Source organism: Thamnophis sirtalis, unplaced genomic scaffold, assembly GCF_051295495.1.
Source record: "Thamnophis sirtalis isolate CommonGarterSnake01/CBP01778 unplaced genomic scaffold, rThaSir2_p1.2 scaffold_4, whole genome shotgun sequence".
In the NCBI taxonomy this organism is placed as follows: Eukaryota; Metazoa; Chordata; class Lepidosauria; order Squamata; family Natricidae; genus Thamnophis; species Thamnophis sirtalis.
In genome coordinates this window covers 112,520,554-112,537,758 of record NW_028261384.1, presented here as the reverse complement: position 1 = coordinate 112,537,758, position 17,205 = coordinate 112,520,554, and the positions used below count along the sequence as shown (strand labels likewise).

The 17,205-nt window shown below is 39.3% G+C and overlaps 1 protein-coding gene across 1 annotated transcript; it reads right to left on the bottom strand.

Moving 5' to 3' along the window:
* On the bottom strand, positions 1 to 15,664 carry LOC148046238 (vomeronasal type-2 receptor 26-like). Its single transcript, XM_087714595.1, has 6 exons — positions 15,495 to 15,664; positions 5,592 to 5,883; positions 4,037 to 4,894; positions 2,775 to 3,002; positions 1,854 to 1,980; positions 1 to 902 (listed from the first exon to the last, which is right to left on the bottom strand). Exons 1-6 carry the CDS (start codon positions 15,662 to 15,664, stop codon positions 1 to 3), a joined length of 2,577 nt encoding a protein of 858 aa, XP_087570721.1.
* Between the last annotated feature and the right edge of the window lie 1,541 nt (positions 15,665 to 17,205).

The following is a 17,205-nucleotide window of genomic DNA, read 5'->3' as shown; positions in this document are numbered from 1 at the left end:
TTACATTTCTTTCCTTATTAAACATTCCTTCTTGTTCAATTTCGGTCTCAATATAATGATGTAGCATTTGGGGGAAAATATACACCCCAGTAAACCAGCACTGGAGCATAAGATAGAGAAGATCTCCACAGCTACCATGTATTTCCCTTTGGTGCTCAGGTAGGTTGGAACAAACGTCAGCCAAACGCTGCAAAAGACCAACATGCTGAAGGTGATGAACTTGGCCTCATTGAAACTGCTGGGAAGATTCCTGGCTTGGAAAGCAATGTTAAAGCTGACACTAGCCAGGAAGCCCATGTAACCCAGGACACAGTAAAACATGATCACTGAGCCTTCATTGCATTCCATTATGATTTCTTCCTTCAGTGAATGCAGGTCTGTATCTGGGAAAGGAGGAAATGTACTCAGCCAAACAGTGCAAATTCCTACTTGGATGAAAGAACCTAAAAGGACAATAGAATTGGCTAGATCTTTCCCTACCCATTTCCTCAATCCAGAGCCTGGTTTTGTTGCCATAAATGCCAGAATCACAGTCATGGTTTTTGCCAATACAGATGAAAGGGCCACTGCAAAGATAGTGCCAAAAGTCATTTGCCGGAGAAGACAGGTCATCTTTTCAGGTCTTCCCATAAAGAAGAAGGAGCAGAGGAAGCAAAGAAGAAGGGAGATGAGGAGGATACAAGTGAGGCTCCAGTTGTTGGCTTTGACAATTGGAGTTTCTCGATGCCTCCAAAAGATTCCAATCACAAGGATTGTAATCAAAGCGAAAACAGTAGCTAATGTAACAAAGAGGATTCCTAAAGGTTCATTATAAGAGAGATACGTCAACACTTTGGGAATACATTGATTTTGGATGTTGTTGGGATATTCATTTTCTGGACATTTCATACAGGCATCCATATCTGTAAAAAGGGAGAGGGGAAGTTATCTTTCCAATATACAAATTTTTTCACCAGTCTGAAATATACAGAGCACAATTACTATTGATACAAGTTGCCTATTTTGTGAAAAAAGGATAGCAATTATTATTATTTAATTCAAAAACATACATCAGATTAAATTTAACCCTGAAATACTGCATTATGGACATAGGACATTGATTGAACGATTGAACAAATAAAAGTGTTAGCTCTCCTCCGTTCATTTGTAAAATAAGGGGGCTACTAATAGATTTTTAAGTGTCATTCCAATTTGGACTAGTAATATTTTCAGTTTCAGAGACCTCTAGGTTTGTAGAAATAAATATTAGAAATACTTGGTGCTAATAGAACAATTTGAAAAGTATTTTAAGGAATGTGTGGAACAAGAAATTGGAGAACTTTATTTTGTCTAAACTATGAAAATTAATCTGAACAACTAAATTTTTAAAATGTAATGGATCAAACTACCGTATTTGTTTCTAGTAGAAATACACAAAAGTGTAATTCTACTAGTAAAGAATAAATTCTTATGTTATTGCATATGTAAAGAGAATAATATTTTACAGTTATATTTTATCATATTTTACATATTGATTTGCCCTTTGTATTAATTTGATCATGAGATAGAATTTAATATTTTTGGTTATATATATATATATATATATATATATATATATATATATATGTATGTATGTATGTATGTATGTATGTATGTATGTATGTATGTATGTATGTGTGTATATATATATATATATACACACATACATACACATACATACATACATACACATATACACACACACACACACACACACACACACACATATATATATATATGTTTTTGCCATTGTTCATATGATTCTCCTTGGATAAATTAGGACACTGGATTGGATTATTACTGTCTAGTTAGCCAAAGGCCTCTTTTTGTCCTACCTATTTCATCAGAGATCTGTCCTTCTGAACATGGCACACAATCATAGCAACAAAATTTCTCTCCTTCCTTCTTCTTTCTGCTGGAGCCTGGATAGCAGTGGTCATTGCACACAGAAAGAGGAAGCACCTGAACAATAATAGTTATAAGAGAATCAGAGAATAAAGTGCTTGCATTAATAGAGCTTTTCAAAACAGGGAAACCCACAACCAGGATAAAGAATTAGAAGAAAATAAAAATGAGAAAGCTTGAGTTAAAGGGAAGGAATTGGCATTAACTTTTTTTGATGTTCTAGCACAAGACCTGAAAGGGCAGAAAATTATCTTTTTCATAGGACCTCACACACGTTCAGATAACTCTTAATGAATACTTTAACTAATTCTTTTTCTGAACATCATCAAATATAATCTAGGTTTCTTTTTGCAGTCAAAATGTTTAAAAACAGAATATGGCACTACAGGTAGTCCCTGACTTACAACCACAATGCGGTTCTGGATTTCAGTCATAAGATGCTGCTCTTGAAAGTCAGATACTATGTGAAAAAATTGATTTTGTAACCATTTTTGCAATGGCAGTAAAGTGATTCATAGTTGTTAATTCAATTGCCTATTCATTGTGAAATCAATTCTGCCAAAAGTGCAATTTTTTTGCTGGAAACTAGCTAAAAACTCTTCATGGTCATGTGACCTTAGGAAACTACATCTATTCATTAATCGGAGACAGTTGCTGTGTGCCCAAGGGGGAAGCAGCAGGTCCTAAATAACTAATTGTCAGTCCATTTCAAATTTGAAAGGTTGTTAAGTAACAAATCATAAATATAGAACTCTCTGTAGTTACATTATTAATCTGTGCATCCCAAGCACAATTGGAAGTATTTGCCATAAACCTGCCATTCTAGTTGAGAATCTACAGCTACTTCTCACCTGGTTAAAGCTTCTGTGCCACACAATTTGATCATCATTAAGAGTTAATTCTCTGCCTGGTGGAGCCCGAGGTTCCAGTGTTCCAACTTTGACTCGAGAAAAGGAATTATTGTGGAAAGTAATCCAGTTTGCAACATTAAAACCTGTAATCAGTTCTCTGTTTTCATCAAATGCAAGGGTGTCTCCCATATTATTGTTGAATACAATGTTTTTCAAGAAAGAATTAAACTAAATTTAAAAAAATTAAATTAACAGCAAAACTTTTAAATCAAACAACTACAGAAAATTACTTCAAGCTTGAACAATCCTGTTTTGAAAAACACAAATGAAGATTTTTGGCAAGATGTCCAGAATTGGTTTGCTTTTACATTCCTTCTAGGAAAGCAAGGCCTAAGGTCACCAACTGGATTTGTGCCTAATAAGGAATAGAAGAAACTTCCCCCTTTTTCTAACCCAATGCCTTAGCCACTACATCAAACTAGTTATCTTTTATTTATATATGTTTCATATTTTATAATATGAATACATTTGCATATCCATTCTGAATGCACAACAGAATGGATAATCAAATAGTGCTTTTTGAATTCCATGACAATGTGGCCTGTACTCATTTTCACACATGTATCCTCTACAATTCATAACCCAGCTCAAACTTTAGAAGGCATTATTTTTACCTTTTCTACATTCAGAACTCCCAAAATAATATAAAAATAAAGCTTAATATATTGTTGATTCCCACTTCCACAACATCACTTCAAAAATTCCGAATGAAATTGTCTTCTTTTACCCTAGATGGCCTTACAGTGTGAAGAAATTCTTGTAATCCAGAGGGCTCTTTTGAGCCAATTGCAAATGATAGGGCACCATAGAGCCTCTGTATGTCCTATAGTCTGCCATGTTCTGTGGCTCTTAGAATTCAAAACAAAATAACATTTAAAACCACAGGTCTCAGGGAAAACAACAATGGCCTTGGTCTGTGACCAAGTAAATTATGTAGAATAAAATATTTCCTCCTAAACCAAAGATTATCTTTTAAATTAGTAGTTATAATGTTTCCTCGTTAGGAAAGAAATATCCCTGTTATATAACTACTAATGTAAAAGCTTTTATTTTTTTCAAGAGGAAGGTTTTTTTATCCAACAAAATTTATGGGTGGAAACAGGGCTGTATAACATTTTAAATAGTTTTATATGTAACATCATTCCCACTAGATCACACTAGGTACAATAAAAAAGCAAGGTATTAGAAATGAAATGAAATACCTGCCATGGTTGTAAATCCTGAAATATTACTTGATCTGTTACTATTGCATTTCTACATCTGGATCCTGACTTGAGTAAGACATCCAAAGAATGCACCATAACATGGACTGCATTGTATATGTTGTAGCTGTGTCCACTCATGCTCGTTTCAAATAATATACTCGGCAGACTCCCTAACTTCTCATTCCCAGTGCACAATACCTTGTTATCTTCATTTATACTGGAAATGTGTAATGGGCAGTCAAATGCCTGCTCCCAAAAATTCTGAATGAAATGGTCTTCTTTTGCCCAATATGGCCTTACCGTGCGAACAAATTCTTGGAATCCAGGGGGCTCTTTTGAGCGAACTGCAAATGATAGGGCACCATAGAGACTCTGTATGTCCCAAAGTCTCTGAACAGACAGTGATTCAAAATTCCAATGAGAAGTAATAATCCACACTTTACCCAAAGTTTGCAGTGAAGTCCAAGATGCTACAAGGATGATTATTCTCAGATTTTGCATGGCTGGAGTTAGGGCATAGATTAAACACACTTTGACTTTATCATCCATAAAGAGTTGATCATATCTTAACTCCATTGACATCAAGTGTATATATTCATCTAAATATGCCTTTGGCGGTGTTCTAAGTATGAAAGCATAACAAATGCTGTTTTGGGAAAGCAACGGTTCAATTTTCTGCAAAAACATGTCCCCATAATCATCATCCACAGCCAAGATGCCAATCCATTTCCATCCAAAATGCTGAAGTAATTGAATAATCCCAATGCATTGATGCATTTCATTTGGGACCATTTGGTACAAGGATGGAAATGCATTTTTCTCATCATGTATTGGAGAAAATGTTCCAAATGTCAGCTGAAAGACATTATATAGCAAATATACAAACTGTTATAAATGAGATTTCTCATAACTAAAGTTAAAAAATTAGCACTAAAGAGTTGCTGGAAATTATGTGGTTAGTTCATATATTTGCTATATTACAATGTTTGCAATAGGAGGGTTGCCTATATGTTTCTGAGCCCATTTTAACTGATTGTGAAAACACTTAAAATTTAGCACAAGATCAAAATCCAGGCATATATGATCTGCAAAAGTCTTCTAATTTTACGGCCTGAAAGGAGTCAAGCAGCATGTAGGAAGGTGCCTTTCCGTAGTGATCCAACAACTTTGAAACTCAATGCTAACAGGAATTTGCTGAATATGATTCCATATTTGGGGGAAACTCCAAAGAATTCTTGGTTTCTAACTATTTAATCATCTGTACAGTTTATTTACAATTATACTAATTGAATGTACAATACAAAAGGTTGACTCAGCATCCATTCTTCTAAGATCAGTAAAATGAGTATTCGGATTGTGGGGGCAACATGGGCCCCGTAAACTGCTTAGAGATTGCTAGAAAACACTGTGAAGTTGAATATACCGTAAGTCTAAGTGCTATTGCTATTCTCCTAGATTTTGCCCTGGGGTTGTCAATTCTGAAAAGGGGCCTAAATGTACTTAAATAAATAAAGAAACATGGGGTTTCCTGGGAGCTATATCAAGGATCTACCTGTGGAATCTTGTAGTTGGCAAGGACTGTGGCTATGTTGAATGATGTCTCTGTCAAACGATCTCCAATAGCAGCAATAAATATTTTCTTTAGATCACAGGTAAAGTTGGGAACAAACTTCTGCTGTGTAGAAAGTAAGCTCAGGATTGCTTTATAGGTAATCCTAGCAGGGAAATAGTTGTTCATAATGTGGAAACCCAAAGTGATGTTGGGTAAAAGCTCAGGGTTCCCATTTATCTCCTTGACAGCAAACACCAGAGCAAGGATGTGCTGATAGACATTTGGCACATAACTGCAATAAAAACTATCAATGTCATTAAACAACATAAAAAGTATATCCTATACTTCTCTTGTACTTCTGTACTCAGACCAATAATACTGTAAGTCAATGCAGAGATCCAGAAAATGGCACACTGAGCAGCGGGACATTTCTTTCTCCCTGCCAACAAATAATTGACTTTGCTACCAAAGCTAATTATTTAGCAATACACTCCCCAGATTTGAATGGGTGCAGCTAGGAACTACCCATGATTATCCTAGGATGACTACATACTTGCCTGAGAAGCATCAGGGGTGTCAAACTCAAGGCCAGTAGGCTGAATCCAGCCTGTAGGGTGCTTAGATCTGGCCCATAGGGCTTCCCTGGAAACAGCAAAGGATTTGGTCCTTGGTGCCTCTACAGTGAAAACAGAGCTTGGGACAGCCATGCATGAACCCCGCAAATTCCATTTTTGGCTGCAGTGGCCTCCTGCAGCCCTCAAACAGCAAAAATGGAGCTCAGAGGACCATGTGCTGCACTCCCGAGCTCTGTTTTCATTGGCAGAGTGCTTGGGCCACTACAGGTCATGAGAGATGTTGAGCTGGCCACATCCACCCAGCTCCCTGAGGTCAAACACAACCTGGATGTGGCCCTGAATGAAATCAAGTTTGACACCCTTGGTCTGGATAAATGCTGATTTGCTCTATACTCCTTTGATTGATTGCAAATGTAAACTTTTATCATTTTACACCAGTTTTAAAATACTTCCTCTTTTGCCACAAGAAAGTCACTGGTATAAGGATTTCTTTTCTTTGCAGTGAAAGTGACTTGAGCTGATTTATACCGGATTTTTATTCTGTTAATTTCCTTAAAATTTTTAAAGCTTTTCTAAAATAACTCCTTTGTTTCATTTTTTTATATATATCCTTGCTTTTTATTTTAAAGAAGACAAAAATTCTTTTTTCTCTTTCTCTGCTGTGAGAATTATTCCCTCAGCTGCTTCTGTTTTATTCTGTGACTGAATATCAGTTGTGTCTGTCTTTGAACACTGCTGAGAAAGCTTGGCTTTAAGAGGCACTTGGATTATATTAAAATTAAAGCAATAACAAATGAAGGTCTTTGAATATTACATATTACATATGCTCTATAATTCTTACAAAAAGAGATAAATAAGTATAAATGGGACTCATCTGTTTTAAATATTAAATCTTATTGGAAAGCTTTGAAAAAACAATGTTTGCTGACATCAGTTTTAAATGAAAAATCAAGAAGACGTCCAGATATAGACAAGAATAGTTAAATCAGTCATGCAATTGGATGGACTGGAAAATTAATTTGATGTTAACAGGTTTGAAAGAAAGGGAGTTTTCTTTGAAAACTGGATACTTGCTAGAGCAGGTTGAAGGAGGCATGTATGAACTGGACCATCTCAGGAAACTAATGGAGTCTGCAGAATAGAGCCATTACATGCAGCCAGAAGGCAGCTGTCAAAAGACATTGTATCTCAATTTTCAGAAAAAATTACTGAACAACAAGTCTATGGACATATCTTCAATGGAGACCCACATTCTTTGGGAGTGAGAAACATTTATAATTTTAAAGAAAAGTAAAGAAGAGAAATTGGAAGGAGTTGCTTTTATTATTAAGAATCGATTGATAGTATTTGATCCTAGACGTATCATAGATGATAGTTGTAGTGGGTTGCTAAGACCTTAGAACCCACTTGTGAATTTTCTTCAAGTAAAATACAATAATAGATTGTTAACAGAGGGCTTTGAAATATAGGTTAGTTGTTGCGATTACCTGTTAACTTTTATATACAGTAGATATATGTTGGTCAAATTCGTTGATTGATAATATATTTCTATATTTAATATTTTAATGTTATATATTAACACCCAATTACTTTGCACTTACTGGTCTAAAGAAAAAATAATAATATTCCTTACATCACTTCATTAATCAAAGTCCGAGAGGGATCTTCTGTGAAGGAGGGGCTGCTGTGAAAGAAAAAGGCTTGAGAGGTAATCATCCCCAAAATAATATTTCCTGGCTGAGCAAATTGATGGTGTATAGGAAGTGGGTCATCAGGTATACTACAATTGATAGCATATGTTTTGCATGTGATACAGAACAGGAATACAAACAGCATCATTCTTGTCACCCCCATCCTATTATTGACAATTGTTTCTGTTCAGAAAAATAGAATATGGAATATTTCACTGGAATATTTTCTTCAAACAGATTTCAGTTTTGGATTGTCTATGCTGCTTTGGCTTTTAATGCACAGTACTTTGAACGAATGGCACTTTTTTAAAAAAAGTCATATTTCAGCAGTTATTTTGCAATCTTCATTTCTTGCTTGTTTGACTTCCTCATTGCTTTTAAAGTAATAAAAATGCTGCATGGATACGCATATGCACAGGCAATAAAGCTTCTGTTTGTTCATTTTTCTTCCATGGTTTCTCCACATGGTAAAGATAAATTCCTTTAGCTAAAAGTGATCTGAGCAGTCAATACACAGGGAGAAAATTTCTCAGTGTATATCATCCCATTTATGAACATTAGAATAAGAAATAGGAAAGGGGGAAAAAGAGAAAAAAAATCCAGAAACTATTAAGAATTAAATAGAGATAAAATTGCTTGGAATATGAAATGAAGATTAGAATAGAAATGCTTCAAGTGATAGCTCTCTGTATTATTCAACAAATTATATTTTGAAGATAGGAAATAGCACTCCTATTATTAGGTTTTCTGAGAATTGCGTTTAATAAGCTGGAGAAGGGACTATAATTTCAACGATTGGGGAAATAATCAAGTCCTTTTCAATTCTCAATATTTTGCACATCTCTCCTGAGAAAAATCTAGAAGTCTTTATTTAATTACTGTAATTTGCTTTGATATTTTTTTACACCATGAAAGTGCAATGAGCCTTTTTTTAAAATAAACTTTTCCACCAAATAAACAAGTTAAACTTCTTATACAATACATTGATGGAAGTGATTAAAACTGAAAAGTATACTGGTAAAAGATTCATTTTCATAAATACATCAGTCAGCCCTAAGTTCTCCATCAATATCAAATAATTGTTTTTGTAGCTTGCCCTGAGTTATTTTAATATTTATCTGAGAAATTTTGCCAGTTGTGGGATGATCACTAAATTTCAATCTCTCATCAAACACTACCTTTCATAAGAAATCCTATTAATTCCTTGTAGATTGTTTATAAAACACTACTTTGTCCTCAGTTGGAGCATTAATTCTCAGTATAAATAGCTTAGATCCATGTAAAATAACTTCCAGGAAGAAAGATTTTCAAAAAATCTTGAAAACAACATATCTTTTTATATATACTTCCTTGCACAGCTGTTTTTGACTGAAAATCTATCAAATTCTCAATCTAATAAAAAAAATTGGAAGCTTGCCCTGATTATGTTTAATTTCTTTCTCTGAAAATCTATCTAGCTCGGGAGTAATTATATCATTCTAATACCCCAATATAGACTAATTTTGATATGAAAATAAACAAAGTTGGTCCATTAAATGGTGAAAAAAATCCTTTTCATCATGTGGCACATAAAGCCCAACATTACTAGATTTAACCATTCTGGACAGAATTCCACAGCCACTTATCGACCTGTTCATCAGATAAAAACAAACTTTATTCCAAGTGTGTTTTTATTTATTTTATTTTACAAATAATGAAAATTTTGTTTTTGTTTTAATGGTGGATTAGCCACAATGATTTTCCAATTTACATATTTGTTATCCAGATTTATTCAAAGAGATTCTTTAGTTGTGGCTCTTTTCTCCATAGCTTAATCCAGTATGCTGGATCCAATATGCTGGATTCCTGTTGAGACTTATATTCATTTGGTTTTAATTTTATTAGAAATCAGTCTAGTTCTGATTCATATGTGGCAATCAGTTCCAAGATGTTTAACGGTATTGCGCCTAAAACAGAACTTTGAGGTACTCCACTAAATTCTTCCCTCCATGTAAGTGTAGCTCCACTGAGTGTGGTTCATCATCTAGTTGCAAACCATCTGAAAGTGGTACCTTTTATTGCTTTATCTTATCAAGATGTAAGCTGTGATCTACTTTGTCAAATGTCCCACTGAAGTCTAAGTAAATGGTGTTATCCACTAAGTTAGTCATTATGTGAAAAAAGACAATAAGCTTTCATTGTCCTTTATCTGTTTTTGACTAACCCATTCTGGCTTCCTTTAATTGTCTTATTTGTTTTATCTCTTATTGTACATAAAGCATGTTACTTAATGCAAAAATGAAGACAAAGTAAAATTCTTTAAACACTTCATAGATCAATAATCCTCTTCTCTTATTAAAATGTGGTCAGTGCGCAAGTGGAATAAAACAACCTCTTGTATTTCTTATAGAATATTAACTAGGAGGATTAAACCCTTAAGTGAAAAAATGTTTTATTTAAGGTGATCTAGTTTAAGCAAGAAGTAAGAACTGGGTACAGAACAGAGGTGAGTTGTTCCCAGTTCGCTGAACCAGTATTGGTAAATGGGTGTGGGTCTCTGAACTGGTAGTGATGGCTGGTTGGCCCCTGAACTGGTTCACTCCAACACTTGTCCTGCCTCACCATTGCCACATGCATCCACAGAACTGTCTCCTCCTGCCTACACAGGTAAGCATTTGCACTAGCTTAGCCCCCTTCCCCACTGGCCAGCATATCCCAAAGCTGCCGCTGTTGCAGCCATTGCAGGAATGGGTGCAATATGGTGGAGAGGGTGGTAGCGGCAGGAGAGGGTAGTGGCAGCAGAAGGAGAAAAAAAACCAAAAAACCCCTTAAAAAGTTATAAAGAATAAATTACCCAAGGCAATAAGAAAATTACAAATATATTTGGGGAACAAGAAGATAGATTATGTTGCCAATTTCACAAGCCACTAGAAAATCTTATGTCATCAAATTAAAGGTAAATGCACCAAGTATTTCTATAAAGAGAAGGAAAAGCTGTTAAACTCAAACTCTATGTGAGCCTTTTACAACTTTGTTAATTTGAAACCTAAAGACTTACAAGTGATTCCACCTCTAAAAGGGCAAAACGGGGTTGATTGTAATGACAATGTTGGTCAGGCCAATCTATTCAATACATTTTTAGTTCAGTTTTTGTGGATAGCAATGGTTGCAGTCTCTCATTCGCAGGTCAAATCATAAATAGTTGTAGCAAATATCTGAATATTAATTTTACAGTAGATAATGTTGAATTAGCATTATGTAATCTAAAGCCATCACTATCCATAGGACTAGATGGAGTATGTGCTTTTTTTTCTTGCAAAAGCTTGCTACTGTCCTAGCTCAACCTTTCTGTACAATTTTTGAAGTATCATTTTGAACTGATCTATGGTCATCAGCTATAGTTATACCAGGGGTGGGTTCCTGCCAGTTCTAATGGGTTCGGTAGAAGAGGTTCCACAAATCTCCCATACCGGTTAGAACCCGTTCCTCACAGAACACCTGCCCCCCACCCCTCACTTATTTTCCCCACCAGTTCCATCTCTGTTCGTGGGTGGTACCTTGTGTGGCATGGCCGGCCTCCTAGAATCTCCACGGGTGTGGCTGCCAGCAAAGCATAGGGGCATTCCAGGGTGTCCCCCCACTGGTTCCCCATCTCCCTTCCTGGTGAAGTTTCCCAAGGTGTGGTTTTCTTTCCATTCCTTGTACCCGGCTCCTGCTGAACTCCAGGAAGGAGGAGAAGAGCCTTTGGGGAGGGTGGAGGAGGAGGGAGGAAGGTGGGGCCATGCCAACTGGGCAACTGGCAGAGACAGGAAGATTCTCAAGAGCACCAAGAACCTTCCTGCCTATGCTGGACTTCACGCTCTTCTCCACACGCTCCTCACGACTGCAAAAGATGTCCAAAAGCAGCAGGGGCTGTCAGGCTGGAAGCCCAAGGCCCGTTAGCCACAAAGCCACTTCTGGACATCTATTGCAGTTGCGAGGAGTGTGCAGAGAAGAACATGAAGTCCAGCAGAGGCAGTAAGGTTCTCAGCACTCCCCAGTCACTTTTGCGGCTTCCCAGAGTGCCCACAACCTTCCTGACTCTGCTGGACTTCATGCTCTTCTCGGGGCACTCCTTGCAACTGCAATGGACATCCAGAAGTGGCTTTTGGGGTTAATGGGGCTTGGGCTTCCAGTCTCTGCCCCTTCTGGATGTTTATTGCAGTCACGAGGAACATGCAGAGAACAACAATTCAAAGGCTGCCTGATCCCCTCCTCGCTCGCCGGGAAGCGAGGAGAAGTGCGTGAAGTCCAGCAGAAGCAGGAAGGTTCTTGGTGCTTTCGCAGCTTCCCAGAGTGCCCAGAACCTTCCTGCCTCCACTGGACTTCACGCACTTCTCCTCGCTTCCCGGCGAGCGAGGAGGGGATCAGGCAGCCTTTGAATTGTTGTTCTCTGCCTAAATATTCAATTGAACTGTACCTTTCACTGCCATTTTTGACTTAGAAGACTTTTGACTTTGCACACATATTCCACAGAATTATTTTAGTATCTGCTTGGATCTCTAAGAGAGCTGTCCCATTTGGAAAGCTGAAGCTGCATTTATCAGAGGATCTAAGCTCTCTCCCACCTTTGAACCACTGGATCTTAATGGGCTGTGATCCAATTACATGGCAAGCAAATTGCAGCATCTTGCCTTCATCTATTGTCTCTGGTTTAAGAGGTCGGTCAAATACCCGAGGCTTTTTAGGTTCTGAAATGTGATAACATTAAGAAAGCAAGAGGAGGAAACTAGTTAGATTGCCATTAATCTTAATTTTTTTTAAAAAAGTACATATCAAGGTAAGAACAATATGATGCAATGAATTAATTCAATTTTCTCAGTACAATTTTTTTATCGGAAAAGGAATTTTCTGTTTGGTATCATATTGAATTCCGATATTTAGTGACCATGTTTTAAGATGATATACAAAATGTTTGATATGCAATATCCACTACCTATCTTTTATCCTAAATGTAACATGAATATTATCAAGATGAAGGTCATTTTAAAGATGGATGGATGAATAATTCTAGCTGGAACATAGATGGGAGACAGTGAAATGAATGCACATTTTATTGGCATACTTTTATCTATAGATGTAGATGCTGGTGAGTCATAAAATTGCATGCATGTATGTAAGTATATATGTATGTATTTATGAATGAATGAATGAATGAATGAATGAATGAATGAATGAATGAATGAATGAATGAATTCTGGGAGTTGAAGTCCACAAGTCTTAGAGCTGTCAAGTTTGAACACCCCTGGAGGTTTTTTTTCTAAACAGTTATGGGTGCAAGGGTCTTGTAACTTGACAGCTTTAAGACTTGTGTGCTTCAAATGCCAGAGTTTCTAAGCCAACATTTTGGTTGCTAAGCAAGAGCGTTATTAAGTGAATTTCACCACATTTTGAAAGTTGGCCATACCCACCCAGTCACATGACTGCCAAGCCACTCCCACCCCAGTTACATGACCACCAAGCCACTCCCATAAAACAGGCCACACCTACAGAAGAGGTTCTAAAAAATTTTTGAAATCCACCACTGAGTTATACCAATCTTTAAAAAGGGTGAGTTTAGTAGAAAATTATAGACCATTCTTTCTGTGCTGTGTTACATGCAAAGTTATCAAATCAATTATAAACCAATCCATCGTTCACTTCTTAGAAACAAATAAATTGCAATCCGACAAACAGTTTGGCTTTAGGAAAAATTCATCCTGTAATTTACAATTTTGCACTGTAAAAACATCTGGACGACATGTCTTGGTCAAGGTAAAGCTGTAGATGCAATTTACATTGATTTTTGTAAGGCTTTTGATACAGTAGTACACTGCTGTTAAAATTAAACTCTTAAAACATTTCTGAACCTTTGTACAAGTAGATTGCTACTTTCCTGTCTAATAGACTGCAGAAAGTCAAAATAGGGAACTTACTGTCTAACCCTGCATCAGTTAACAGTGGTGTTCCACAAGGCAGCATTTTAGAGCCCACATTTTTTTTTGCTTATATCAACGATTTATGCTATCAGCTTAAAAGCAATTGCGTCCAGTTTGCAGATGATGTAAAATTATTTAATACTACGGAAAATTCTGTTGTTTTGCAAATTGATCTTGACTCTGTGTCTGAATGGTCATCTATTTGGCAAATTCAAATTTCAATTAATAAATGCTCTGTCTTACATATTGGTAAATGTGATTGAGGCAGAAGGGGGATGCTCAGGTAAACCCACCCAGCCCCAGAAAGACCAGGGAGTTACAATAGAACTTCATATTAATTTGTACTTAACCTTGATACACTTTAATTCTTTACTTCCTCATAAATAGTACCGATATTACTGGAACTGTGTGGCAAGCTACTGAACAAGGGTGGCCACAGGAAGACAACTGTGGGTGTAAGATAGTAATTGCAAAACCTCTTTTACTGCAAATTAATATAATAACTTCTGTTTCTGTAATTTTCCATAATGTACTGGTTGTCATTTCTCAGAAATATGTACTTCCCTTTTTCCTGGGACACGCGTCAGTTGCTTGCGAAAATGCCCGTCACAAGGTGGTTATCTCAGGGGTGAACCCTGCCACAGCAGAACTGGGAGAAAAGTATAAAGTAACTGTCTTGGGGATAGCCCAGGCAATTCAGATTTTGGTGTGTGAACACTCTGAACTCGATGCATCAATAAAACTGTCTCTCTTGCACCTTCATGGTCTCGAGTCCTGTTCCTTTTGTAGGTAGATTAAGCCCCAAACTCTTGATCTGCTGCAACATTACCTGGTGACTGTGGCAGGACTGCAAGAGGTCTTGGGACCCTCTGGAGTGTCCACCCTGGTGTCGGGGCTCACCCTGTTGAGGGGAACCTCCCTGGCACCTCCCTTGATCCGAGGGACTTCCCAGCGATGGAAGGCACTGGCAGCAGTGGCTGGCGATTCCAAAAACCACCAGAGAAGGACCAGAGACCAGGACCCTGAGGCTGGCTAGCATCGCAGGAGGGAAGCCCCCAGGCAAGTATTGTGGGGACCCCATTAGGCCCGGACACCGTGTTGAGCCGGAGGCGAAGCCCGATCTCCCTCGCTAGGTGGAAGGTTTTGGGAGGATTGTCTAGTGTGTGAGTGAGTGTGTTTGAGGGGGGCTACTCCATTTCCTTACAGTGACCGTGCCTATCCGGGACCCTGGGTCAGAGCCTGAGTGGGGCAATCGTTAACTCTCTTTGTTGTCTGGTGTCCTGAGAGGACCATGGGAGGTGGTAGCAGCATCCCCCTCACCCCCCTCCAATGTATGTTGAACAATTTCAAGGCAGGGTACATGACCCAGGACTATGGTATTGAGTGGAGCAGGCACGAGCTTAGGAAGTTTTGCGAATCTGAATGGCCAACTTTTGGTTTTGGATGGCCCAATAAAGGCACCTTTGATCCCAACATAGCTCTAAAAGTCCATCAATTGGTGTTCGACCCCAATTTGGAACACCCAGATCAGGCCCCATATATTGACATGTGGTACAATCTCTTGAAGAGATCCCCAGCCTGGCTGCAAAAATTCAAAAATGCATGATTATGTACACGCAGGTTACACTCCGAAAGTGTCCCAAGCGAAGCTCACCCATCCTAGCCAGTGCCCCGGAAGAACAGCCCCAGCCACTGCCCTACATGCCTCCACCTGGAATGGCAGTGGGAGGAAGAGGATCGGCGCTACGGCCCACAATATCATGATCATACTCCTTGGGAGCTACCCCCCGCAGCTCAGGTGATTCTAGGGCATCAACTAGCCACTCGTCAGTAGTGTGCATGGAGAGAAGGCTGGACGCCATGTCCCCCATGGTCTCGGAAGGAAGCCCCTTCTAAGGGTAAGGGGATTTAGAGCCTCTTGGGACCCCAGACCCCCTGAGGGCAGAAGATTTAGAGAAAAAGGAAGAGGATTCACAACAGTGGCAGGGGGCTGTAGGAGGGATGCCAGAACAGGGCGAGGACCAGCCGGTCGCAGCTAGAACTCGAGCCAAGAAGGACGTTCATACACTGATGGCCCCCTCCGCCAAGTGGATCAGTTCCTAGTGGATCCAAACAATCCAACCCAAATCACCATGGCATCCCTGTTTCAACATGTCCCTTTTACCACATCGGATCTGCTTAATTGGAAACTCCACTATGGGCCCTATAGCGCCACGCCGAATGAGGTGGCAGATTTGGTTAAAATTATTGTGGATACCCACCATCCTACCTGGTTGGACCTCCAGCAGCTGATGGCCACCCTGTTTAATGCAGAAGAGAGGGAGAAGATTAGGATTGCAGTCTCCAACATTTTAAAGCCAGATGTCCCAGCCCACACCACTCTGCCCGACTTTACCGAGCAAAACTTCCCTTCACGGGATCCCGGATAGAATCCCTATGATGCCCACCAGCTGACACTCCTTGGCAATTATCAGTAGTTAGCTGTCCGTCTGGGAGGAAAACCGGCCACTAACATGTCTAAGCCCAGCCTGATCACTCAGGGGGCTACTGAAAGCCCTGAGGCCTTTTACGTCCGGCTGGTCGAGGCCTATCAAATGTATACTCCCATCGACCCCACTCTCCCAGAGAATGCCCGGATGCTGGCTATGGTGTTTATCTCTCAGTCGGCCCACGACATCCGCCAGAAGCTCCAGAAGCTAGAAGGGGTGCTTGGAAAGTCCCTCAGTGAGCTCATGAAAGTGGCCAGAAAAACTTTTGTTAATAGGGACCTTTTAGAGGAAAGGAAAAAGGACATTAAGATGCAGAAGAAAGCGGAACTTCTGGCAGCTGCCATTAGTGGCGGCTGCCAGGTGGCAGAGGAATTAGGGAAAGGGATAGGGCCCCACCCTTGGGACGGAACCAATGCACCATCTGCTAGAACACGGCCACTGGAAAGGGGAGTGCCCTCATCGGGACCGTGCCCCACCCCCAGAGGAGAGGGAAGACGACCGCCCCAGGATGCCAAGGGACCCCCCACCCCTGCCCAACAGGCCTAATAGGCGTGACTCCCAAAGGTGCCCTTTTAACGGAATGTGGTGCTGGGGTGGTAGGGGGACCTCTCCTAGCACCCCGCTCATTGGATTGGCAGAGGTTGAAGAATGGGACTGAGGCTGATTGGCTTCGACCAGCCTCCCAGAACCTATGGTCTGTATTAATGTCGGAGGCAAGAATATCCCCTTCCTTGTGGACACCGGAGCAACCTGTTCCGTTCTGACTCAACCCCTGGGCCCAATTTCCTCCCAATCCATCAACATCCAAGGGGCAACAGGGACTGCACAACAACAATGCCTTCTGGAACCACTGGTGTGCACCACTGGAGGCCGGACTTTAACTCACAAATTTGTCTACATCCCAAGTTGCCCCATTCTGCTTA